Source organism: Pipra filicauda, unplaced genomic scaffold (assembly GCF_003945595.2).
Source record: "Pipra filicauda isolate LSUMZ 115617 unplaced genomic scaffold, ASM394559v2 scaffold180_size1756469_pilon, whole genome shotgun sequence".
Lineage (NCBI taxonomy): Eukaryota > Metazoa > Chordata > Aves > Passeriformes > Pipridae > Pipra > Pipra filicauda.
The window spans coordinates 410,551-437,682 of record NW_024104288.1 but is presented as its reverse complement, the minus strand read 5'-3'; the positions used below and the strand labels follow the sequence as shown (position 1 = coordinate 437,682).

The following is a 27,132-nucleotide window of genomic DNA, read 5'->3' as shown; positions in this document are numbered from 1 at the left end:
CACATCTACCTGCTTGTGTTTAAGTCTTGTGCATGTCGTGTGCAGGCGGGCCTTGGAAAGCTGCACGTAAAACAGACATAGCCTGCAGGGCTACCTGTCTTTCATACCTCCATATACATTGTTCAGATGCAGTCTATCAAAATAATAAGCCTTCTGTAAAGCTTCAAACCTGTCAGATGCTTTTTATTAGAATAGCAAAAATCACTGCATGCACTGTCCCCTATAATGTTGTGTCCTCTTAAGTTTCTCTTCTGCTAAAAAGACCTCTAACAGACAGGACCGTATCAGGCTTCTGTCCCACTCTCCCACCCCCTTCATTAAAACATTTTTCCATATAATGTTGCTTTGGAGTCAAACTTCTGTCAGACAAGTATCAGCCTGGAAGAAAAACTTCCTGCGTTATTATAAACCTTTGAAAAAGAATTCAAACGTCTGGGCTACAGTAACTTGATAAGTTGTATCTTGGCCAGTGGGCTCCTGGTTCTCAAAAAAAATCCAAGATTAGCAGACATAACACTTCAAGCTGTGCTATGTGAAACAGGATCCAAATGCTATTATGTTAAGACTAAAAAATGGGATCACTCAAGTTCCTAAACAGTAAGAGCAGACAATTCCTATGGTCTTTTTCTTATTTGCATAATTTTAAGTTTTCCCAGTTCACTGAGTATAGGTATCGTTGTTTCTTGCAAGCATGGTCAAGGCAGGCAGGTATCAAACAAGTAAACACATGACTTAAGACAGGTTTGATATTCCCATCCCTCCTATTACTACTTGACAACTGTATGTGGGTTGAACAGACAGTGAGTATTGCTGACAGTGTAAAAGAAACAAAGGCCAAAGACACACATGCTGTCCTTGCCAGATTCTGCCCCAAAGCCCACCCAAAACCAAAATTGGCAGTTTGTTCTTTCAGCAGCACAACCTGACTGAGGCACAGTTGTGCGCCATGTCAGAGCACAGTCCAGGTACTCACAGCTTAAGGGGAATAATGGGCCAGTATTTGGGCTGCTTTTTGTCACAGTTCCTATCAAAGATAAGCTGCATGGCAGCCTCCATTGCCTGGATTTTGGCAGCATCAGCACCATACAGTTTTTTCATTTCTGCCATTCGCCTCTCCCCAGGCCTTTCCGTCGGCGGCTCCACAGAACGCTCCGTCCTCCTGTGAAGGTCTTGATCAGCCTCCACATACGGGTCCTCAGCTTCCAGCTGCTGCTGTCTCCCTAGACAAACAAACCATAAGAGATGTAAATTACTGAGCTATCAGCCAATCATGCTTCAGTTTAGATTTTAAAAATATGACATATTCATATTTTTGCTGGGTCTTAAAAGGCCAAAATTCACACATTCTAGGGTGCAGCTGCGCTCGTTTTGCATAAAGACACATTCCTACTAAATATCATAATAAAGGCAGGCTGGAAGAAGTGGGAAGAAAGGAAGAAGACCCTGGAATTGAATCCTAAAATTGCAGCAAACTTCTGTATTAGTACTAGTAAGCAAAAATTAGCATTGCTTCATTTCTTCCCAACATACACATGCCCTGAAAAAAGAAAAAAACCCCAAACAACCAAAAACCAAAACACAGTCCCTCTCCCTCTACCAAAAAAACACAGAAACAACTCAACCAAAAAAATCCCAACCCACTCCCCCAACCAAAAAAACCCCAAACAAACAGGAGAGTTGCTTCCAAAGTAATGACTTAGTAGCTGAGAAAGGAAATAATGCACAGGACAATGCAACTTTAGCTGAATCACAGCCAAGAGAAAATGTAATCAGTTACTACTCTATGAAAATTAACAAATCGGTCTGTCATGTCTGCCATTAAGTGCATTCAATGAGCACAGCTGTAGGCACTGTGTTTAGTAAATTATCCAACCTCATCCATTTCTCAAGGCTTTCGAAGTTCACAGCTGGCAGCCTTACTCTGTTGCTTTGAAGACAAACGAAACACCACCAACATAAATCCTTGCCTCAGGTCTTTTAAAGAGGATTTAAAACAATTTACAGAGGCAAAACATTTGGACCAATCTGTCAACAAAAATTCTCTTTGGTAAGCCCAACTGAGAACTTGATTTTGCATGTCCAAACTTACCTCCACTTCCTGGGTGCTGCTTTGATGAAACAAACAATGCTCTGTGCAGTTAAAACAGTGTAGTTCTATACAAAACTCCCCTCTTATCGGGACATTTTTACAAGATGTAGAAAATCACCTGGCAGCTGAACTTCTTTGCCTACCAGTAATAAAGGACTGTCCTCAAAACTGCATAAGTGACACAGTTCAACTACTAATGACAGCAGTTGGGTTTTTTAAATATCAAAAAGGAGAGTGTCCACAGGTCAGAATGCATTAGACACACACAGGACATGCTTCTCAGTGTTTGCTGCCATGTACCTCTTCCCTCTTTCCCCTTAAGGCAAAGATTTAGCTTCCACAACGCACATGACATCTGCAAACCCCAACCCAAAGTTAAGTATCCTGACAGATCTGTGTCAAACATCTGCAGTTTATTTTTATACTGGAAAGTACAGTATATATAGCAGCCAACTGCCTGTCAGCCTTCCTAAAGGAATTATCTCCTATACCTCATTCACATAAAATAGATATTTTAAAGAATATAATCAGAAACTTCAATTTTGGGATCTGTTTGTCTGACAGGGACATAGAAAGCTTTTGTCCTGTCATCTGAAACACCATTCACAGTTTTGTGCTGGTCGACAAAGGACAGAAGGCTTTGAGGAGTTATTAGCAATCTGTTCCAGAAAGCCGTTTCTGTGACTTTGCTTTAAGGGCACACCCTGAACTGGCTGCACTGCCAGAATTCACATGGAAACATACATTAGAGTCCATATGTGCTTTTGGAAGAGTCAGATTTATTTGGTGTCAGGCCATTTTAACCAGAAGGTCTGAATTAAAGGAGGAGCTAACACTGCCTACAGAGAGCTCAGCACTCTGAGGACAAGGTATAGCACCCAGGCGGTGACTACACAGGTCACTTGTGTCCCATTGAAACCGACTTCCTGGGACACCAATGTTTCTCCACAGCAAAACTCTGACAAGGCAATGAACTGAACTCGTATTTGTTAACTCTCTTGGGCCACAAAGATAATTCCTTGTACTTCTGTATTGCCCATGGAAATTCTTTATTCTTTAGTTCCACAGCTGCATGCTAGAGACAGCTGCTTCCTCGCTTGCTTCCCATAGAATGCTCTCTGATAGCTCATTGCACACACTAATGCTTTATTATTAAGAAAAATCAATTTCTCTGGAGATAGATAATGAATTTTTCTGTTTGGTAATTAAATAGGTTTGTAGCAGAAGCTTTATGATGGATGAGTGGATTACAGTTTAGGGCACATCAATCTCCATTTTGTAGCACTGAGCAGTTCATAAATCTGCAGATCCTACTAGTAACAATCAAAATAATAATACCAATTTAAATTCCGTTCTCAAAATTACCTGTTGGACATCTGGAGCACATGTTTTACTTTACACTAATCAGATGTACTGCCTTTAACTTTCTAACCTGACTTCTGCTATTCCAGAGCTACTGGTTAAAAAAAGTCCCAGAGTGATTGCATTACACTCGCAGACACATAAATCAGGTCTACAGAGTCCAGGTAGAGGCATGGGAGAGAAACTGGCAACAGGGACCCATAGTTTTTGCACCAAAGGCTGAATGTGAGCATAGAACATGACAGCTGTTGCTGGTAATACTACTGCAGCTGTGTGGAACATGTTGCAGTTTCAAATCCGCTATTTGAGGAGAGACAGTACTGTGACAAAATCCACAGTCACAGAAAGAATCATAGAATGGCTTGGGTTGGAAGGAACCTTAAAGATCACATAGTTCCATATAGTTCCTGCCATAGGAAGGGACACTTGCCATTAGACTAGGTTGCTAACAGTCTCATCCAACCTGGCCTTGAGCACTTCCAGGGATGGGGCATCCAAAACTTCTCCGGGCAACCCATCCCAGTGTCTGACCGCCTCACAGTTGGCAGCACTATTTGCACTCAAAGACAATCAAGGAAAGAAGTAATGAAACCAAATGCTGCTTTTCCAAAAGCAGTATTTTCAGTCAAACACAGATATAAGGAATAGATAACAGCAGAGAAAGCATTGTCCTGTTGAGATGAACACTAAACTTTCTTTGGTGGGGCAGGGGCTGGGAAGTAGAACTTCTCTAATTTGCAGCAGTCTGGGTTCTTTCCATTACCTTAGAGTTTATTTTAAAAACAATACAAAGCAGTGCAACTTGAGCTAAATATGCTCTTCATCGAAAACATGACAACAGGCATCTGACAATGGAAAAAAACAAACAAAATTATAAACTGTCTATAGCCCTGAGCCCACTGAGGCAACTAGAATTTCTCTGAAGCAAGGACCAAATACTCATCCATGAAGTAGGTAGCAAGGTTTATTCAAACACTAATTCTCAGCCTGCAGCAATGAAGTCCCCAGTTCATCCTCAGATCAGTTTCACATTCCACATTCACAAGTCATTGTGCTGCCAAGTTATAGACATGAAACAAGTAATTTTTACACAGTTCTAAGTAGTTCCTCCTTCTAGTTCACACAGACTAAAATAAACATGCTTTCTTTTACAGCATTCAGCTTCAACTACTGGCAAGCTTCCCCCAATCATGGAACAGTATTTTGCAAATGGTCACAAGGCAGGCGAGCAGCTGCAGTGGTAATTGGTTCCTGCACAAAGGAAAAGCACTGCTGACGTTTTCCCAGTTGGTCAGTTCCATTTCTTTTCAAAGATGCTCTTTCTCTCTCTTGAAGCTCTTTTTAAAATTAACGTATTCCTACCAAGTCCAGCTCTGCTGGGAAGTCATCATTACCTGGCCAAAACCAGTTGGGACACTTTTTTCCAAACACAGTAAATATAATTTTTTAACCATGAAGGAAAAAAGTCGAGATCTATCGTGGTTTAGCCCCAGCCAGCCACCAAGCCCCACACAGCCTCATTCCTCCACCAGCGGGATCAGAGGGAGAATTAGATGGGTAAAAGCTGGAAAACTCATAAGTAGAGATAAAGACAGTTTAATAGGGAAAGCAAAAGCCATGCACACAAGCAAAGCTAACCCAAGGAATTAATTCACTGTTTCCCATGTTTGGGCAGATGTTCAGCCATCTCCAGGAGAGCAGGGCACCATCACGTGTGACAGTGACTTGGGAAGACAAATGCCATCACTCCAAACATCCCCTCCTTTCTCCTTCTTCCCCCCAGGTTTATATACTGCGTATGATGTCATATGGTCTGGAATATTCTGCTGGTCAGTTCAGGTCACCTGTCCTGGCTGTGTTTTCTCCCAGCCTCCCATGCATCTCCAACTTCCTTGCCAGTGTGGCAGCACAGAAAGCAGAAGAGGCCTGGTCTCTGTGTAAGCCCTGCTCAGCAATAACAAGAACATCTCTGCATTATCAGCCCTGTGTTTAGCACAAATCCAAAACACAGCCCCATACCAGCCATTGTGAAGAAAGTTAACTCTACCCCAGCCAAAACAAGCATATCTACTAACCCATACTGCATTCTCAGTGATTCCAGGCCTTTTGAAAGAAAGTTTTGGGTTATTGTTTCCCCTCCACCACTTTTCCCACCTTTTATGGAAGACTTTCAATCTGGCGTGTACGAGCTGAAAATCAAAGTGAACAAATACAGACAACTACCTCTATCCCCAGGGTCTGCCAGAAGCAGGATGAACAGTAACTAGTATATTAACTATTCGCTGCACTTGGGCCTTCAAATGCACACAACTGACCTTATATACTTTCAGCAAGACAATGACCTAAGCCCTTCAAGACATAAGCTATTTTCCCCACAAGCCCTTAGCAACTCAGATGTCTTATTTCTCCTTTTTTATAAAAATGCAATTGTCACACACTTGCCGTAAGTTTGATCCACTTCACTTTTCTTTCTTTGTAATATCCTTTGAGAAGCTTAAGCAGTAATAAAAAAAATTTCCTCTCCGGAATTTATCCTTTTCTTATTAAAAGAAAAAAACCAAAACAAGGAAAAAACAACCTCAAAAACAAAATTCAAATAAATTCCCTGATTCAGAAAAATGTCTCCATGGAGAGACTTTGCAACATTAAAAGGAGACAGAAGTAGGGAGGGTAATTATCTATGTAGGATTTTTAATGAAAGATTCGTACCCAGCATTGTGCGGTTTCTCGTACCATTTTTAGCTCTCAATATTTATACATCCAACCCATAGCTGACTGTAGCCAGTGACCATATGCAATCTGAACACGTTTCTTCTACAGCCAGCCTTCCCCACAGGTCCCTCAGTTCTCACACCCTGCAGTCTGCCATGTGCTGCCCCACACAATGGTAGCTACACTAAGAGACTTGCTCCTCCTAAGTGTCATATGCCTTTACTGACTTTCGGTTTCTTGCTTAGTTGGCTCATGATTCTTCAAGGAAATACTGCACTTTACTCAGTCCCGATGTGTTTTTTTTCTCCATGATTTCAGACTGACCTATACCCCCTTCACACATCTGTTTGCTTACTTCAAGTGATGAATTATTTTCTGTTACTGCTGCGTGTGCAATTTCTGAGCTTTTCATCTTAAATGCTACCTGAGTTGATCTTGAGCAGCCCACACTAACAGAGTTAAAAACACTACCCATTTCTACTGATTAAAAACTCCCAGATCTCTTTTTGAATGCCACTTCCCACGAGCCTATCTGCTGTGTTAAGTGTTCTGCCCACACAGGATTCTCGCAAAATGCCAGCTCCTTCATCTTCCTAGAAAAGCTAAATACCTTTACCACAAACCTACATAAGAGTTTTCCAGAGGTGATAGAATCAGACCCTTTTATTGCGCCCATACTTACAGGAAGCAGGGATAGCATGGGGAAAACCAAAATCTTTGCCTAAAGGAATTCCAATGAAACAAGGATTTAAATCTGAGGACTTGTAAACAGGATATTCAAGGAGTTTAATTTCTGCAGAGCTCTACAGAGCTCTGGATTTCCAGAGGGTTGACATCTCAAGTACTACTCTTTATCAAGTGCAAAGATTTGCAGGACAAGAGTTTCCAACAGTGGGAGCCTGCGAGATACAAACGATTGTGACTCACCCCCACATCTGTAAAGATAAAATATTCTTGGTTGCTGAAAACAGCACGGTGTTGCTTACTGGAGGGTTACCTTGGAACACTAAGTAACTTACAGAAACTGTGGAAACATACTGAAAAAAGAAAATTATGATTTTATAGCAGAATGAACAGCCTCATTCTAGGTATTAGTTGGCTTGGGGAAAATAGATTTCCATTTAAACTTATTCTTAAATTTAAAACTTTGTGCTTGCAAAAAATTGATGAAAGGATTCCCCATGACACCATGTAACTTTCCCTTTCCCATTTTTAACAGAAGTCTGATCTCAAAAGACAGCTAGGCCGTATCTTGCTATGCCAGCAGTCTCATCTACACAGAAAAATCAAATGCTGTAGCTGGCTCGAAAACACTGATTTGGAATAAAAATTACTTCCAGTGTGAGTAATTGCCTGTAATGTTCAGCTTTCAACAGAGTCACAACCACCACAAAGATGCTGAAGGTATTAAAGCCCCAAGTATCTACACTGACAAAATTTCCATCTGCTAGTTGAGGAGGGAATAAGTTAAAAGAAACTGAATATTTCACCACATGTATCTACAAGCAATGCAATATGCTCAAGAAAAAAGAAAATTTTCTGTTGCAGGCTTTGAAGTAAGAGCAGATGTGATTCCTTGGCAAGCTTGTGGCAGTTTGAAACCATGGTTCCGTGGACATTTTCCTTTCCTCAGCTACAAAACCAGCTTATGCAATTTCTGCTCCTCTCCTTCTCCCTTAACTGCATGCTCCAGCTCCCAGGCCCCTCAAGGATGACGTTACAACTGTGTAAGGGGCCACACAATGAATCCTAAAAAAACCCCACCAACCCAACCCCCCAAACAAACAAACAATCAAACCCAAACAAAAACCAACTAACCAAACAAACAAAAAAACCCCCCAGAAAACCCCAAACCCAATCCCAACAAGTTATATTTAGTTCTGGTACAGTTCAGTGTCCTGGCAACACCAGAGCAGGATCGAATGTCTAAGGAGAAAAATTGCTTAACCTGGCTTTGGCACTGAGATTGAAGCACAGCCCAACTGAAACCTATTGGTAAGAGCAGGAAATAGTCTCAGGTGAGAGACTGCACTCCCTCAGACAGACTCAGTTGCAACAGGCTGCCTAAGCAGACAGCAAACAGATTTTACAAATCTGAAGTACTCCGATACCTTCTCTTTCACTGTAACCCAACTTTTCTACACATTTTGAAGAGGACAGCTCTGTAGAAACAGGACAAAATTACTTACCAAGAGAGCAAGTGAAGAAAATTACCTTTGAAATAAAAATGAACAGAAAGGAAGGAAGGAAGGAAGTTTAGAACCAAGGTGTTCCATTTTCAGGTTTGCTGCTGGGTGGTATGTATCATTCTCAAGTTAATTAAGCACATGCCGCACTGTAATTAATCCGTCTTACCTGAATGTTTTAAAGAATTAATTACCTCATATTATTTTGTTATTTGGGTTAAGTAACTGGCGGAAAGTTTTACAGCTAACAGGAGAATAAAGAGGCCGATTTTTGTTTTAGAAATAGGATTAAAAACTGAGAAGGATTGTTGTGTGGTCTCCAAAACAAACTGCCAACAATCCTACATGGAAACAATATAAGCCCTCATGTCCATGTTTACACTCGCACTAGGCTACAATGGTTACTGCCCAGCTAAACATCAAATCACCTTTCTTTTATTTTCTTCTCTTACCTTCACAATGAAACCCTTAAAAAGGGATATTCTTATCCCAACCAGAAAATGAACTGAAACAATTAAACCCTGTGAACACGAAGCTAGTCCAGTGGATCCTCAAGTGAAAGCCTGCTCTAGAAATTTGAATGCTCTTAATGTAACTCCTAATCAGGCATTCGCTCATCTAGGATAGAAAACACACGGGTGAGCCCAGCGTAATCAGTCTGTATCACACCAGAGGCACCAAGGTGTTCAGACTGCACTGGTGCCATCTGACAGAATTAAACTGCTGGGAAGTTGCTGACCGATCACTGCTTAGAAATTAGTACAGGATCAGGCACTGGCAGATGCCTCTAGTAAGGATCAAGTCTACAGCAATAAGACTAAATACAGACCAGCTGACTCTGCACTCCCATCCCCCAAAACAACTCCAATCTGTCACTGATGGCAACAATGCTGATGCCAGACAAAGACAACACTGCTAAAGTAAACAGAAGGATTACTTAAATCTATATATAACTATATGTACACATACATGTATGGCACAGTCAGAGGAGCTGGAACAAGGAAATGTTCAAATTTAAAAGTGCTTCTTTAAAAGCAAACCAGAATGCTGAAGAAACATGAGTTTCACAATAATTTTTTATGGGTACCTTGAATAGAAATTAAGCATATGCACTTGGAAGAACGTGTTTCACGATGCACAGAGCGCTAGACAGCTAAATTATACTGAGTTTGGTGTTCTCAGGAAAATAAAAAGGAAGCAGCCTGTGTTAGTCTTCTAAATGAAACTCACACATTTGAACTTCACACTGAAATTTCTTTCTTGACTACAGCCACAGACTACAGTGCTGAAGTGAAGTTTGGTTTATTGTCTGATATGACGAAGCTATGTTATCAAAAACATTTGAAAAACATTTTTTTGGAGAGCAACCTGTAGCCACGTTGCTGATTTTTCGGAAGGAAGTATACTCAGACTATGAACTGACCTTTCAGTTAACTGGCACATCCATAATTTAATATTACCACAGACATGCAGAATTAAATAACAAGGTCTGATCCAGAGAAAATTAATTTCAGCAAGTAAATACGCATTTTCTCCATGCTGCCAGTAAACTGTGTGTGTGCTGCATTTGGAAAGAGATATCTGGAAAGAGGGTCAAACTGAAGGAATCAGTTAAGCATATCACAACTCGTGAAAGAAAAGGCTGAGGGGCAGCTTTGGAAACTATGACCTTTTCCATTTCTCATTGCTCATTTCAGCACTCTAGTAAATTAAATGAAATATACTTAAATACATGAGGGTAACTGCTATGCCCAGTGTTAAAAACACAACCAAAAACCTTGGGAAAATATGCCAGAGGAAATCTGCAGATGTCCGTCTATTTTACCTTCTGCAAATGGAAAATGTTTGACTTCAGAAGAAATTCCAGGGTTGGGTGCTGGAGCAGAAGTCAGCACTGTCTGCTTTCAAAGAGGCAGCTGGCATCTCGCCCTTTAGAAAGTTAAGTTGTACTTCTTAGCACTCAGGAGCTCCATCTCTCCTGTCACTTCAGTGGGATAATTCACACACGAAGCAAGTATTTCAGTGACTTGATGAAGAGAAGACTTTATACAAGGAGAGCCATCAGACTAAAAAGCCCATCTAGCCTGACAGCCTGTTCAGGACAGAGGTCAGTACCTAAGGCCAAGAGAAGAACACAAAACCAGGGAATGCAACTCCCTACGAACCACCAGCATTACCTAGGGAGAGACATCAGAAAAAGGCAGATACTTCTTCCTGCACTCCTCCAAAGCCAGCCAGCTGCTCTGTGATCTACCACCTCAACACTTCCTCCATCAACATGTCACACGATGCAGTCTTCAAAGTCTGGACTCTTCAACATTTTTCAGCCTCCTTCCCATCATACCAGCGGCCAAAAATCCCAATGAAATGACAACTGATGAATTTTAAAGCGAGTTCTCCAACCCTCTGCTCGGCAACCACATCAGAAATTGCAGAGCTCCTAAAAATGAAGGTGCTCTGCAAGGCTTGAGCGAAATGAACGAACAGCAGCATTGGTTTGTTAGTATTTGAACAACCATAACATGCTGAGGCCCAGCATGTTCTTTGGAGACCTACATTCCTTGGCAAAGTTCCTCCAATTTCTGTGAATACAGAGCTGACTTTCAGAGCAACAAGCACTTCAGCAACTACAAATGAAATTAAACCTAAGAGATTCTTACCCAGTTAATGTGAACAATAACACTCAATAGTGTAACACCTGTGTTATTTATTTCAGTACAAATATTCATTTAAGATTTAGCCTTCACTTTACATTACCTCCATGATTTCAGTGTACCAGAGCAGTGTTATGACAACTTAAGACACATGTCCTTCAAAATATCGGGGGAAATTCCAATATCCACATAAACAGCTTTGGGTACTTTGGAGGCCAGCACCAACTGTAACACTGATGAACTGAGTACTTCATAGGGCCACAGCACAACTGTTTCTTGGTATGTTGCCATGTCAACCTTCTCTATTTTCCTGAGTGACAGGGAAGTGCTATTACTCCTGTATCACACCTCCAAATAAAAAGAAAATGGACACAACTTCATAGAGCAGGAGGTGCTTTAGATTCCTTGGAACAGGCTTCACAGTAGATCACATCACAAGGTACCATAGGGGCTCAACTCAGGCCCTGAAAAGACAAGAGGGACAATGTTCCCTCAAACCTTTGGGTTTAAGATGCATCATCCTTTGGGTATAAATGACTAGCTTCCTTCTTCCCGGAAGGTATGGTTGGAAGAGAAAGATTATTACTTTGGATATTAGTTTCTAAAATTCCACATATGTTGAAAGCTTTGTGGATCTAGCCCCAGGTGGCACATCCAAGGCCATGATGGAAGCCTGTACAGGCCACTCAAGTCTCAGATGGATGGCGTAACAGCCTCTGCCTGTCTCTCTCACTTGATTTTGAGCATGAGAACTGAGTTTTGAAAAGACCCAGGCAGATGGAAGTCTCCAAACTCTCAGTTTCTGCCATCACAGCACCCACTCTTCCCTAATGATGAGGGATGTGAATTCCATCTGGATGCTTCTGATAAAAGTAAGGCACAGTAAGAGAAGTTGAAAACCAAACAGTGCCTCTGAAGTTTTGGAATTAACAACACTCCATTAAAATCAGCAGGTGTAAATTATATGTCTCCAAGTAAATCTGTACAAGAGGTTTGCTTTATAACAGAGAGACCGAAAATGTGTAACGCTTGAGGTATTTTGCTGCCATGCTCTGTTGCAGCTTCTGAGCAGATTTCATAGATAATGAGTACAGAAAGCAGACATCATCATTACATCCATTTCTACCTTGGTCTCTGACATTTGCTTTTCTCAATTACTCCAGCACTGAACACCCTGAAACTTCAAACACTCTTTCTACAGCAACAGTTCCCCCAGGTAGATACCAAAATAGGTTGTATTAATTCATAGCCCACACTGTCACTGTCCACTTATGAGGTTGAAAGTATCACATTAAAGGCAGATGAATTCAGATTTATCAGCAGAAAACTGAGACAGAGCTCTCTCCTAAGTAAAATCATTTAGAGATCCAGAAATTCTGCATGTGGCACCCAGATGGAACCAGTAATTGAGAAATTTAGGGAAAAAGGAAAAGTGCATAAACTGTGAAGATAGACTGCTCTAGTCAAGCGATTAGCACAGAGATGCTTTTATGCCACTTTTCTCTAGAGCTGTGTCTGTCAGCATGGTCTCACCTGCTCTTTTCCACAGCAGCTGCAGCTGCTTTCACAGGCTCCCCTGCAGGGACAAAGAATGAAGGGGAGACGAGAGGAGCCACTCAGAGCAGCTGCAGATGCTAATGGAATAAGCAAGCAGGCAGACCTGCCTTCAAAAAATTACCAGGACCAGTTCCGAGTGTAAGTAGTGTCTGCATCTTCCCACACTGAACTGTTCCCATATGAAGCAATCCTCCAAAACAGCATTCTGAAAGCTATTTTTGCTTTTACAATAAGACTGGGGATGGATTCATTCTTCCACATGTGGCCTCTCAGTCCTGGGGCCCACCTGCTGGTTCTTTGCCAAAACTTTGCAGGGGCCAGGTATGTCACAGCAATACCCTCAAACCCTGGAAACCCCACAGACACAAAATAGGCACTGACACTCTGCTTATCTCATCTAAAACTGAATTACCGCATGTATTTTCTTTGTAAACAGAAAGTTCCAATAGCTAATGCATCAGAGCAAGCTACTGACCTGTTTCCAGGAGATCCTTCTGTGACCAGCAACTATGAAGAAACAGTTATCAAAAGCAGCTCTAGCACATGGATGGTGAGGGACACGGCAGCTGAGAGGAGCAATGACCTGTCTCTGTTCTGCACATCTTATTCCCAGATCTTCAAGACAAGTCCAGCCAGAAGGAATTTTACCACTGCACTGATTTAGCAAGAACAGCAACAATTCAAGTTTACCAGACTTCTCTTATTGCCTCATGAAAAACTTTGGGATAATAGCCCTCTGGGAGACAGGGTAGCTCCAATCCTGTATTTGTTCAGCAAAGATGTCAACGAGAAGCATTCTGGGCACAGGAATAACATGTTAAAGTCTGTAAAGAACAATTCTTTCAGATCATATTGTTCATCCTTCTACCACTTGAGGCTTTTGCTTACTTCCTGCTGAGGTACTCAAAATCCCTTATAAAGATGAATAAATTGAACCTCTCGAGAAGACACCTAACATATGTACCATCTCACTATAATAACAGGAACACAGCAGACAGACAAAGGGTGACAATTTCAGACACAAATTCCTGAAGTGTAATACATTCATATTAGGACAGCATTCTTCATTTCCTTTAAATGTAAGAGGAAGTAAAGGCATTTGACATCTTGGCATTCCTCTTAAAGCAATGTCTACACTACAGTTATACTGAACCACATGAGCTTATTTTCCCACACTCCTAGCATTAACCTGCTGTAACTCAAATACCTGTACTCCACAGCATGCTTAGGGAGAACTGAGACCAATACAGCCATTGGCAGATAGGGAAGTGGCATTCCAGGCCCAAGCTCCACCCAATGGTCCACACTGCACATGAGAGATTAGTCCAGAGCATCCCCAGATGCCACCTACTAGGAGCTGAAATGTGCGGCATCCCTTAGCAGCAAAACAAGAAGCCTGGCCTTGTACTGGTTGCCAACACTGTCAGTCTCAGCCTGAGGCACATAAAAATAAGAAAGACTTTACATATAATTTCCAGGTATATATATATAAACTGCCACGCAACTCTCCAGAGCACACAGCAGAGGATATCCACTTGTCGCTGCACTTGGTCCGGTGACACCAAAAGTGCAGTTTCCTCAAGCTTTATAGTGTCTCTTTTCCATTGCTTCCTGCAGCAGCAAGTACACCTGTACAGCATAACGTCCACTTGCTGCAAAATGTGTTGGCTTGATAGGAAAGACACAGGGTCACACAGCAATTATACATTCTCCTAAGCTCAAATGCTGTCCCTAGCATAAGATCCAAGGACATTTTCTTGACTATCATATATTTTGAGAATGGCTGCGTTCCCAAATTGATACTCTTAGTACAAAGAAAACACTGTCTATCATGAAATGGATATAAAACTGTGCCCAACTGTTGCTCTCCAACTGCAATTCAGACCCTTTAATTTTGCAATACAGACAGGTTTTTAATATTAAAGCAGTGAAAATTGTGGGACTTTTCCTTGTTTCTCTAGTAAGGAGGCACTTTCTCAGCTCTTGGCTGCCAGTACCAAATAACACAGCCTCTACATTGGACACAGTGTGTGCACTTGACAAGATTCTGCTGCTACACAGTAAAAGGTTCAATCATCAAGATCAGAGTGTGGTACAAAAGGAGTGATTTTCACATTTCTTCTTCAGCTCGCATAAAAACATGTTTCAAAAGCATCTCAAGCACCCACACACATTGCAGAGAGCGCTCTTATTTCACAGGCATTTCTCAGAAGCTTCAGCAACTCAACTTCTAAAGATTGTGGTGAAAGTTCATGCCAAACAAAGCTTTTTGGCAGTCAAAAAGTTTGTCAGCCAAGGCTGATAAAGTCAAGGAAGTTGATCAGATATTTGTAAGTTCACCATCCATAACGCTTGGACAGTTTAGGGCAGGGAGGAAGAAACAGAAATGCTGGAGACCAGGAATTTGTAGTTCAAGAATTTGAGCTACAGTCTGATGGAGAAAAAGACAAAACAGGACAAAAATATTTACCAAAAGCAAAGGAAAGAAGGAAAACATACTTGCAAACTCCCTGAATCAAAGTCTTTTTTCCAAAGCTGCATGCAGGCCTTAAACAAAACCAAAAGCTTCACGGATCTGGTACAATTCAAACAAATTTCAAAACACAGAAAATTCCATTACTCCCTCTTCACAAAAGAGGCAGTGGCAACTATGATCTTTCAGAGAAAAAGAAACTTGAGGGAAAAAAACCTACAAATTGCAGTTTTGAAAGAAACATCTTCATCCACCATTTCCTTTCATTTTTTAAAGAAAAGTTTTCCATTTAGCATGAAAATTTTAAGTTGAGACAACGATATTTTTGGGAGAAGCTGGAGGGTATGTGTGGGTAATACAAAAAGAAGCTTTAATGGAAAAAACTATTCAGAGCATTAACAAATGACAGACTATTATCCTTCAGTAATGAACTGACATGATGGTACTTTCCCTTCCTTTTCTTTGTTTTTAAATAAAAGACACTGTCTCGTTTCCTGTTAACTACTACAGAATGGTTCTCAATGTACTCCCAATGCTGTACTCACCCAATTACAGTGTTTTCTCTTTTATGTAAAAGGGAACAAAGAAAAACTACATAAGGACAAACTACATGTTTCAAAAGCTAAATTTAAAAGTGTAATAAATATGTACAATTAGACATTTTACAGAATTGTTAGGCTTGTGAATCTTCCTTTCTTGGTTTCTGCCCTTTCAGTTCTTGCAAATATAAAAGGCAACTTACTGCATTCTGTCCTTTACATCCTGGATGCTTGGAGAATTTGGTACCCTACCTAGGTTTGACAGGTATGGTAACCCAGGATAACAACTTCATGCTCTCCGACAGCCAGAGGGAAGACTTTTAAATGCAACTAAAAATACCCCCAAGGAGCATAGTCTATTAGGATCCCCAGTTACATGAAGAACCAGAACAACAGACTAGCCTGACAAGAAAATCCTCTAAAAAGGGAAAATCATTATTATGATTCTGTATAATTATGATTCTGTATGAAGACACAACTGAAGAGGAAAGGAATTAAAATTGTCTGTAAGGGATTTTAACTAAATGCACCATATATCTAGATAAGTTTGTAGTGCATTAGTATGTCTGCGTTCATATAGCCTCAGCAAAACTATGTTTGCAATTACTTCTGGGCATTCCAGGAACATGTAACTTGGCTGCAACACATGACATGAATATAAAAACTAGTAAGAATTTGACATGAATTCAAGGCAAAAAAGAAGAGATTGTTTTAAAAGAGGTTGCTTGTGAACTATATCACTGCAGAAGTGTTAAATCTTGCAGCAAGTTTGCCAAAGCCCTTACTTTGCAAGTCAGCCAATCACTGCAAATGCCCACTGTGAAAACAAAACAATTGCTTACTGCAGTAAGGAATCTGCTTGTTCTTCAAGTCTGCAGCAGTTACTAAAAAATGAAATGCACCTGAAGTTTTCTTCTTTGGCTAGTCTGACACAATCGCTTTCTTATCTCTGAAACTTTTCTCTTTGCAGCTAGCATTAAGGCTTGTATGTCACTATCCAGGCACAAAGCTCTTTCATAGAACCAGAGAATCATACAATCACTAAAGCTGGAAAACACCTCCAAGATCTTCGAGTCATCTCATTGCCACCTACATCTCAGGCTTATTTAAGTTTTTTACAGTTAGAGTTTGCAAGATCTTATCCTCTGATGTCTGTGATCACATTCACTTCCAGCAGGCCCTAGATCAGGCATTGTAAGTGAAGAGTCTGACATCAGCTAGTATTCATTTTAGTCTATTTGATTATCCTTCTACATGCTGACGAGACGTGGATCGTGTGTGGGAACCAACTATATCTTACTTGGAAAATCTGGACTCTCACTATGCGTGCCCAAAACACCTGCATTAATGCTGTGTAGTATTTCCTAATTTTTGCAGGGCTTGAAAAACACCGGACTAACAGAACTTATCCTTCACAAAGATTAGTATTCCCTTCCTTATGTGCCAAATTTCATTTTCTATTTGTCCCATTGCTGCTTTTTTCCCATGCAAGTTGCAGATAAACATGTATCAAACTCTTGCAAACTCTTCTTTTAATGGAAGAGCAAGCTGGGTGTCTTTTCTCAAGTGAATATCAAGGTGCAGGGGTCAAAGGCTCTGAGTTCCACCTGGAGTCCTTTATTTATGCCAGAGGAAGAAAACATGAGGCACAGCCTTCCCCTTAATGTTCCCTAACAGCTGGCTTACACTTCAACTGATCATCAAGATCTCTGTTGGTATTCCACTTTGACATACCCAAACATTTCCATTCTCTTCAAAGAATATGTAAAACTCTTACCTCACCATCACAAATGCCTCTTTCAGACACAGAGGCCTAAATTTCAGGCACTACTGAGGTTTACAGTGCCCAAGTTTCTCTACAAATCTGCTCCTCAGGTAGAGGAGGCAGCCCAGGACACGCAGTTTGGGATTAAAAGGAAAAGGCATTAAGGAGAAAATACTGAAATAACCATGGATTTCTTTTGTGGATGCATTATCTCCACCTTCTCAAGCATCAATACAGAATGACAACTGTTCTTCTGCACAATATGAAAGATATAACATGATAGCATCATTATGGATCACAGCTTAATGAACTTCTACATTTAATTTTGTTCATAAACAGCAACCAGGAAAATTAGTAAAACTACCTCTTAAAGTACAGTAGTATTGCCTTCAACTCCATACAAGCTCACTTCCACACCATCAGGGAAACAATGACTTTCCCCTGCTCCTTGGTGCTTATGTTTTTCTTTGAGAAACTTCAACAGAATAAAAAATTTATTCTATTTTCTTTTTCCCTTACGATGCACGAAAAAATTATTTCTGAGCAAGATCAAAATGTATTTTTAATTACTCACAAAATTAGCATTTAGATAGCACCATTCACCTAAGACTTCTGTGGCACTTCTAAATTGCAATTAAATCAAGTACTTGTTTACTTTTTCCTGCTTTGAGGAATTATAGACAATTACTTAGTACTATCCTCATTTTGTCAGGGAAGCTACTAAAGAAACTGAGGCATGGAGTAGCTAAAGACCAGAGCCCACTTAAATTTGCACGAAGATCTGCAACAGTGACACTGAAGTGAATGGAGTTACACTTATGCAGAAGTAGGTTGCTACATAGCGCCCAGCAGAGACCTAATCCTTCCAAACGGCTCCAAGTACCACTGTGGTGGAAGGAAAAGCAGTAAAATCTGTATTCTGAGTCACAAACCTCTTCCCAATTCACCTGCTCATCACAAAGAACTAAATCATATTTTTAGCAAGAGCAGCCAGCAAGGGGTCAGGAAGAGATTAAATAGCTATACCAAGGTCATACAGGATATTTGGAACAGAGAACATCTCTGAGTCCAGATCTCCCAATTCCACTTTAATCACTCACATACCTTTAAACACCACTAACCATAACAATCAAAATAAATCCAAAGAAAATGTTCTGCATTTCCAGAAGCAGCCCAGCATCTTAAAGCATCATGTACCTCATCAAAGGAACATTTACCCAGAGAACACCAAGTTGATTCTGCAAAAGCATGATGAGAAAGGGATTCATGTCAGGCACTACAACGGGAGCTCCTTAACTCACCTTCCTCTGCTAACTATATCAACTGTGCATCATACTGATGAGAAGTATGAAGTTAGGCTGAATTGTTTCAGCTCACTGGATACCTTCTAATCAAAGAACTTAAAATAAAACCATTTCTGTCTTTCCCTCCCAATCACTGCCTTTATTATACCTTTTTAGAACATTTTCTCTTTCAGAGAAAGCTCTATTAAGCATTCATTCTGGGCATTTACTACCGGAATCATGTGTGAAGAGTTATTTTCATCATTCTGCTTTCTTAAAAGAGCATGATAAATTTGCCTGCAACATCTGTATATGAGTAAAGTGTCAATGAAGTACAGCATAATCCTTTATTTCTTTTAAGGATTTCACAGAAACGAGATGACCAATACCTCTGAGGATCAAGACCTGAGAAAAATCTTGAGTCTTTGGCTTACAATCCCTCCTAAAAGACCTGGGTCCAGATCAAGATGCGAAACAAAGAGAAACTTGTGGTACAGTACAGAATGAAGAGGATGCAGGGGGAGAAGAAAAGGGTCACGAAATTTTACTGTCAGGTTAGCCAAAGAATAACAAACAAAATGGCTGCTCCACATTATAAAATACACTGAGGCTTACTCTAGGGTTCAGTGATGTCATAAAGCATTTCCTGTGGGTTCCCCTCTCAGAAATACAGCATGCTAACTAGATTTAACCATAAAAACACCGCTTTTTTTCTTCAGTGCTGAAGATTAATACTGTCCTCTGAACAAATGCGTTATTCTCTTCTTTGCAGTCACAATTTTCTCTCTCTCTCCCTCACCAAAAAACTTTCAAGCATTTTCACAGATTTATTTCTAATAAATGGTACTGAAGCGCAGCCATCAGTTTTGCCTGCTTCATTCTGCTTGGCTTCCTCACTTGCAGTGCCTATTTCTGAGAATTCTTGCAAAACCTGTAAAAATTGAAGCCATCCAGCACTCAGTGTTATGGCCATCAAATAGCAGAAAACACAGAACAAGTATGGACTTACGCAGCTCTTCCCGGTGCCTCTCTGTCTCTGCAAAAAACTGGCGAAGCTCCTCTGTGATCTCCATGTTACTCAAGTCATATTCTATCTCCCCTTCAGACTCGGAGCCTTCTTCCATTTCGGAGTCCCTTTCAGCATCCTCCTCCATTTCAGAGACTTCTTCAGCATCCTCCCTCCCTCGGTGGGCACCTGCGCACTGCTGAGCTCCCCCACCATACAGAGCTTCGCCATGTGGTCGATAGCGGCAAGAATAGTTTTGGGTATGTGGGAGATCATTCCCATCCCAGTCTGAGTAGTGGCTACTTGGAGAGGCTGCAGGAGGATGCCACGGTAGGTGATAAAAGGACTCCATGGCTTTCCTGTAGGCTTTCTGGTGCCTCCGCATCCAGCGCATGGCTAAGTTATAGTGCTTCCAGTATCTCGTGTACACCTTCTGAGAATACCACGGCTCGGTGTCTCCCTGTAGCCAAAACATGGGGGAGAGGGAAAGACAAAAAAAAAATGAACTCCCCCTTTTATTTTTTTAATAAAGACCCACAAACAAAGAGAGAGAGAAAAACAATAATTAAGGGAGAAACACTGTAAATGCAAGCACAATTCTGCCTTTTAATCACTAGTAAACCTTTACCTATGATAAAACATGCACACTTGAAAAATGACAACACAGTGCACATGCATTACTTCCTACACTTCATTACTCCTACAAGAGATTGTTTTTGCATCAACACAACTACCAGTGAAGAACTAGCAACAGAGGAGTTGTAGTATCCAGAAGGTATTTTCCAAGTGTTCGTGCTACTACAGTGGGAATCAGTTCTTTTTAGGGAATGTGCTGTGTGCATATATTCCACAATTCCTTAGCCACTCGCGTGAGTTGTAAGAACTGAATCATTCCAAGGTGTAGGTATTACAACCCACACCTGATTTCCAAATCCGCAGACAGAAAACACAAGAGATTAAAATTCCTCCATATTAAACAAAGGCATTCATTTTATCCAGTAACATATTTCCTGCCTCTGCCTGCCAAAGTTTCTCAGAAAAGGTCAAATGGCAATTCAGACAAGTTCATATATCCATCATGGCCTCGATCAAAAACAAGACTGTATTTGGCCAAATGCAAGCTGCCAGCAAATCTCCCTTTTGTGCTCATCAGCAATCAAAACATGAAAAGAGGTAATAAAGTGTCACTGATAAAGTACGGAGAAAAACAGCTCTATAGAATGAAACATACTGTAACACACCTCCTGTCTTCCAGTAAATCTTAGTTTTCCTGAATAAAACCAGTTTTACGCTGTTCAGATTTCACCTCACCAGCAACTACAAAGCCCCACAGTCCCTCTAGCCTTAAGCTCCCTTCATACAAGCCATTTCATCTCCCTTCTCATCCTACTCTCAAAAAGTGCAATAATAAAGGGTCTTAAAAGAAGACCATAAAGTAAACTAAACAGCAAATCTTTTTTTTCATTCCCCCCACATCTTAATTTCCATAGAAAATCTTTGATCTGGGCTAAAATGGAAAGCCTGTACTTCAAATTGGAAAATTTTAATTAAGTCATATTTTGGCAAACACTCAAAACTATGGCAAGATTAACTGAGGTTTTCAGAGATGAATGTGACATTTACAGTCCTTTATTAAGTTGGTTTTTTTTAAAGGACATACAAGACAAAAATCTTTAAGCCTGTTCTCTTGATCGGCACCGTTCTATAGTCTTAAAAGAATGATTCTTTGGGAAAAAAATCCCAAAGCAAAACAGAAAAAACAAACCCAAGAAATACTTTCCGTTTAATGCTAACACTATCAAGAGAGGTTAACTTAGTTTACTTACATTTGTTTTCACTTTCTGCTTCTCAGGTAATAATGCAAATACTAGTGAGTTTGGAATAATAATTGTAACTTCCTGCAAAATTAATTTTTTCTGCAAAATTGAGTCCATTATCCCAAAAGAGATCTATAAATGCTATCTCTTTTTAAGGTCATTGCTAAGTGCTCTCAGAAACAAAATACCTTCAGCTAACAGACTACATAGAGAAAACCCACCACAACAAACTTACGTTCCTTAAGATATTTCTGATCAAAAACTACAACCTATTTGTGAAGGGCTATGGAGCTCAGATACATAATTTAAAAGTGCATACAACTTATCTTTCCTGAAAAGTAAGAATTCATGGAGTTGAAACTTCATTGTTAGTCTCCTCTTGGTCTAACATTACACAGCTACCGGACCATGAAGTTTAGATTATTTATTCCCAAAATGAGTGGGTACAAGAAAAGCATCTGCCTTCCATATGGAATTTCTTCATTCTTAATCATCCAACTACCTAAAAGCTAGGCTGAACTATGTTTTAATTACTGTTTCCCTTTGCTTAAGAATGTCACACTGACTCCTCATCCTCCAGCAGACAGATGAGAATGTCCTGTTATTAAATCTAACACATTCACAGGTTACTTTTAAAACATTTTGTCTATTTTTTACCTTAAATATTAAAATACTTTAAAATCCAGTTTTGAAACACCATAAAGCTTGACAAAAGCAGGTATCTCCTACATTCTGTGCATCTCCAAAGAAGACAGTACATTCTTTTAAAGCTCAAAAATTTTCTCCAGTTCTTTTACAATGTTTCTAAAAAGGGCATTGATGACCTTACTGCAAGCTCTGGAATCCAGCTGGTTGATTTGTCTAGCTGACTAGTTCCAGTTGTTAATTTAGGGGAAAGAAAGACAAAAAGCCAGTTCATGTAGACAGAACTGTGATCCTGGTGCTTGTCCAACTACTTTTTTTGGGTTTTTTTTGTTGGAAGCGACCCTTGAAAATCCCTCTTACATCTGAATTTTAAAAATACATCTGTTAAAAAAGAAATTACAGAAATGTTTCACATTGGGGTGGAAAAGGGAAAGGAACACTTTTAGTCTAACTCAGTTCTGTGTCTGTGCTTTTTCAGCTGTGGAATAAATGGAAATAAGAGATTTCCTCAAGGAAACAAAAGCTATAAATCTAAGGCAAATGATCAGAGTCCTCTGTTATTTTCCTGTTATGTCTCTGGAGTCTTCCCAGGAGTAGACAAATCACTCATTGTTGTAATCTGAATTCTATTTTCAAAGCAATTTAGCTACTTTCACATCTAATTTTTACATGTCTGCATTCACAGTTCAATAAGTGCTTGTATGCATTTTGTATTTAAATGTGACTAAGCTATCACACAGAAACCCATAAAGACCTCTTACCATCTCTTGTAGAGTTTGTTCTGGTGATGATCAAGTTGAACTAGAAAAGAAAACAGTAGCTTTTTAATTCGTAATATATGTATTAAGATTGCCACAGGCACTGAATATAGTTTGTTATATTTGAGTACTATGGCCTACAACTATTAAACATACCTTTTCTGTTGTGGCTAGTTGAAGTCTCTCATTTATATATTTTGATTAACATCAGTAAAAATCCCATTTCTTAAAATTACCCATTACAGTAAGGAAGGTAAAAGGGAGCCTTCCACACAATGCAGCCTAAAATGCCGTGACTGATCACTTTTCCCATTATCTTTTCCTTTTCTATTTTTCTCCCACACTTCATGCTTGTACAACCTTTATTTTCCAAATTAATACCAAACAAAAATTATACACTTCAAGGAAACACGCCGTTCTCCCTTTTTCGCGGTGTCTGCACAGGGGCTTGTACAAAAGAAGCAATTGCCATTAAATGTTTCAATCCATCTTGACCACACTCAAGCAATAGATTTCTGCTTAAGCCTGTGGTGCACTCATAAACTTCATACACTCCCTTATTTCACTTTTTTCTTTTTCAACCTCTGATCCTGCCTCCCATAAAGAAAACACAAGTCAATTCAGGTTGCAGCTACATTTTTTAAATGGGAAGAAAAGGCTAAAAAGAGAGGGGCAACCAGATGAAGGGGAAAGAAAAGAAGGAAAAAGGGAGGAAAGAGGGAGAACATAACATCTACAACCACCAGGCGGGATTTTTAATTACCAACATTTTCACTGTGATTTACCAGTAGGAATCACTGAGAAATATTCTGGATCCCCTCCCTATTTGGCAATTATTTTATTACATTAAGACATTAGCTGTTTCATCCACATATTTCTCCTGATACTCTCACCCCAACTTGAACTTTGGTAGGTGAGTGCCAGTGAAAGGTAAAAGTATATTAAAGTACCTATTGCTATGGCTAAGAAATGGTCAAATACTCTTCCCAGAAACACTGGAATACAGCCAAGACAGCACTTAAAACTGCTGTAGATTTATAAAAGCATAAAAGTATGATTTTTCAAAATGCATATGAATACAGTACATACACCAGTTGCATTCTGCCTCATACTTAACAACACTGATTAAAGAGCTTTTTGCCTCACACAGTCACACTGTGTGAAAGGACAATGGGATGGGCTTTATCCAAACAAAATGCAAATCATGTGGCGATCACAAAGGCAAATTTCTGTCCTTTCCAAAGCCCACTTTAAGCTCAAACTCACAAATCCCTGGTAACACCAACCTAACTACAAGAAGCTCTACATACACGAGCAGTCCCATTGCAATTGATGGGACAACTCGTGCCAGCAAAGGCTGAAGATCCAGGCACTCTGATTCAGGCAACCAAAGCAGGTGAATTCACTTTATTCTCTCCTGCCTGCTTGAAGGAAGAAGGAAACCTAGCACTGAGGTCACTGCAAAACACTTTGATTACCTATAACACTTGAAATCCACACATGCATAAAAGATCCCTGTGCCATCTCTGTGCATTTCAAACATCTCCTTCTAACAATAGTCCTCTTCAAAACTTTTATCTCCACTCTCTCATGATGTACACATATATTTTTGTCTCTTTCCCACACACATCTGGATGCTGTAAAGGTTGCCATAATGTCTTTTTCTCATACTTAGAAACCTAAGCCCATGTAGCCGATTCTTTCATTTTCCACTTCAGAAAAAGTACGTGCTTAACTTTCATGTTCACTCTAATTCCTACATGACAAAAAATTCTTTGAACTAGCTTCAGCATAAACAGAAATCAGGTTCGAGCTTAATGTAAATACACTTTTTAAGGCAGTAAGTGGTGAAGTCTGATACTCTACTATTAATACACAACATGTACATATGCTTTCTGAAAGGGAAGGAGGGGAAAAACCCTGGTAAAAGTATCCAGCTTTATTAGTTTACCAAATAAGAAAAACCTGTTTTGCCAAATACAGAAACTTTAATTGTTTTCCTAAATAATTTATGAAACATTAGGCTACAAATATAAAGCAGAGAAAAACAATGCTGCAAGCCTGGGTACAAAATTAAAAAATGAGTTTGCTTTATTTTCAGCTGAATTACTCTTCCAAAACAAACTATATAAAATCAGAAACATGACAAGCAGCAAACAAATGTGATAGTCTACTTCTATAACTTACACTTTTAAAAATAAAATATTGAAGCAATTGAACATATGAAATTCACCAGCAACTGTAAAATTTAAAATGAGATTTGTTTGCCTATGCCGCTCATTAATGATGGAATTTTTTTATTACTATTATTTACTTCCTTTTCACATTTTTAAAGTATTTCTCCATTGATAATTAACCAGGGACGTACTCCCTTTCATCAAAACACGCCTGTCCCCTTGCCAGCTTGAGGCAAGTGAGCATCAGTGAAAATAAACAAATCTGATCAAAGCAATGACAGCATTTAATTTCTTTGGAGTCAACAGAAATTGAGACCATGTCTGCCATATCGTGAGACAAAACTACGACACGCTGGGGTTTATAACTTAGTAAATAAGTCACACTCTGGGACCACTCTGGGACTAGCAGTGTGCTGGATCCAGCGTTGCCACACGGTGGCCACGCTGGAGGTGACAGGGACAACTCACAGCTCAGTGTGAGATCAGTGAGGGTTCAACTATTCACAAGACTGATCAACAAAAGATTAATTAATTAACCTGTTGCATGGTGTTATGCCATTAAATTCAGCAGGTTCCAAAAAACACATTTACAGAAAGCTTTCCTGAAACCATCAACTATGTTTGAATCAGAAATGCCCCAAACAACAGAGAGCTGACCACCCCCTCAGCCCACTGCTGCTTTTGTCCCTGCTGTGAGACGTGTCTTCAGTCAGGCCAGAGCTGTCCCTAACTCAGCATCCAGCTTCTGGTAATGGTTAGGTTAGTTAAGAGATGCACAGTAAAACGTGACACTAGAATATGCATACAGGAATTACTTTTCCAGGTACATTTCTCCTGATTTCAGCAAGTGTGTGCATCCTCCCATAAACATTTATTTAATTTTATACTTCTGATGCTTATTCTTGGTGTAGAATTACCAACAGAAGAGGGAAATGTCTGAAAAGCAGTTTGACATCCTGTGCTTCAGATTAATACTGTGCATTGCTAGTCTGTGACGTTAACTTTAATACTGAAGCGCCCTAGTTACAGCCATGGAGACATATAAGCCTGGGATTGCTGAGACAGTTGGCAGCAAAAGTTATATCCCTTAAAAAAGAAGGGGCAGAAATTCTCAGCACTATACACTGCATTCTTGTTTGGGAATGGCAGTACATACAAGACTTGTCCAGCACTTACAGTAGAGTTACAGCTGCTTCCCATCCCAACAGGAGTGCTGTGAAGACCCACCTATCACTATGATGTTCACACCAGTCTCCTCACAACAACAGCAGCAATTGCTGTGGATGGAAGGGATACAAATCACACATAAGGCAAAGTAATGTTTTCAAGCTTTAGCTTATTTATTATGGCTCTTTTGGCCCGAGCAGAGGCTAAGACAGTGTAATCATCTGTGGCTACCTAAAAGAGGATCTTTATTCTCTGAGGTCCAGGACATAAACCCAAAAGCTATTTGGGCCAAAAGTCAGAGGTTAAAAGCAAAGTGCTAAAAGCTGTACAACTATCAGTAGCCCCAGTAAACTTATGTTTCGTGTATGGCCGCTCAGTTTAGCTGTAAACAAGGAGAAGAATGAAACTTCGCCACTACATAGTTCATTTCCTGGTGGCACACGTGTCGTGACCAGACTCTGGCCAGTGACTCTAAGGCTCACAGAAGCCACGGGCAGCTCTCGCCTCTGCAAATAGGGCAAACAATTATACCCGAGAAGTGGTAGGAACATAGGCCTTGTGCCCGGCTGCCCCGGCCCCAGCGCACAGAGCACCGCTCTCGCCCGAGCTTCCTCACCGCCGCCTCGGGACCGGGGCCGACATGCTGCAGAGAAAAGGAACGGAAAAGCCCCGCGCCCGTACAGGTGCCACAACCACCGCCTGGTGCCACAACCACCGCCTGGTGCTACCACCACCGCATGGTGCCATCACCACCGCCTGCTGCCACAACCACCGCCGCTCCGCCCCACCAGGCGCCCGGGCTCCCACACCTCCCCACGGAGCCCTTGGCTCTCTCGCTCCCGCAGCCACCCTCCGCCATCCCCGCACCCACCCGGGCAGCCTGAAGCTCTGGCGGGCGAACGGAACCGAGCAGGGCCGCCTCCAGCGTTCCCTCCCTCCCTC

General features: G+C 40.5%; 1 protein-coding gene across 3 annotated transcripts; it reads right to left on the bottom strand.

Annotated features, from left to right (window-relative positions):
- Window positions 1–309: 309 nt before the first annotated feature.
- On the bottom strand, window positions 310–27,132 carry GEMIN8 (gem nuclear organelle associated protein 8). 3 transcript variants are annotated; one of them, XM_027725245.2, is made up of 5 exons: window positions 27,062–27,130; window positions 26,200–26,300; window positions 22,850–22,889; window positions 19,630–20,086; window positions 310–1,220 (listed from the first exon to the last, which is right to left on the bottom strand). In XM_027725245.2, the coding sequence occupies exons 3-5, from the start codon at window positions 22,850–22,852 to the stop codon at window positions 970–972; spliced, it is 711 nt and encodes a 236-aa protein (XP_027581046.1). In that variant the 5' UTR covers window positions 22,853–22,889; window positions 26,200–26,300; window positions 27,062–27,130; the 3' UTR covers window positions 310–969. The 3 variants fall into 3 exon arrangements, with proteins under 3 accessions (XP_027581046.1, XP_027581047.1, XP_027581044.1); XM_027725246.2 differs by having other exon boundaries at window positions 26,251–26,300; XM_027725243.2 differs by lacking the exon at window positions 26,200–26,300 and having other exon boundaries at window positions 27,062–27,132.

Excerpts from the sequence above, each read along its gene's own strand:
- GEMIN8 (XM_027725243.2), bottom strand. Across the intron at positions 1,221-19,629 it reads GAGGCACCGGGAAGAGCTGC|GGAGACAGCAGCAGCTGGAA; the intron begins GTAAGTCCATAC and ends TTGTTTGTCTAG.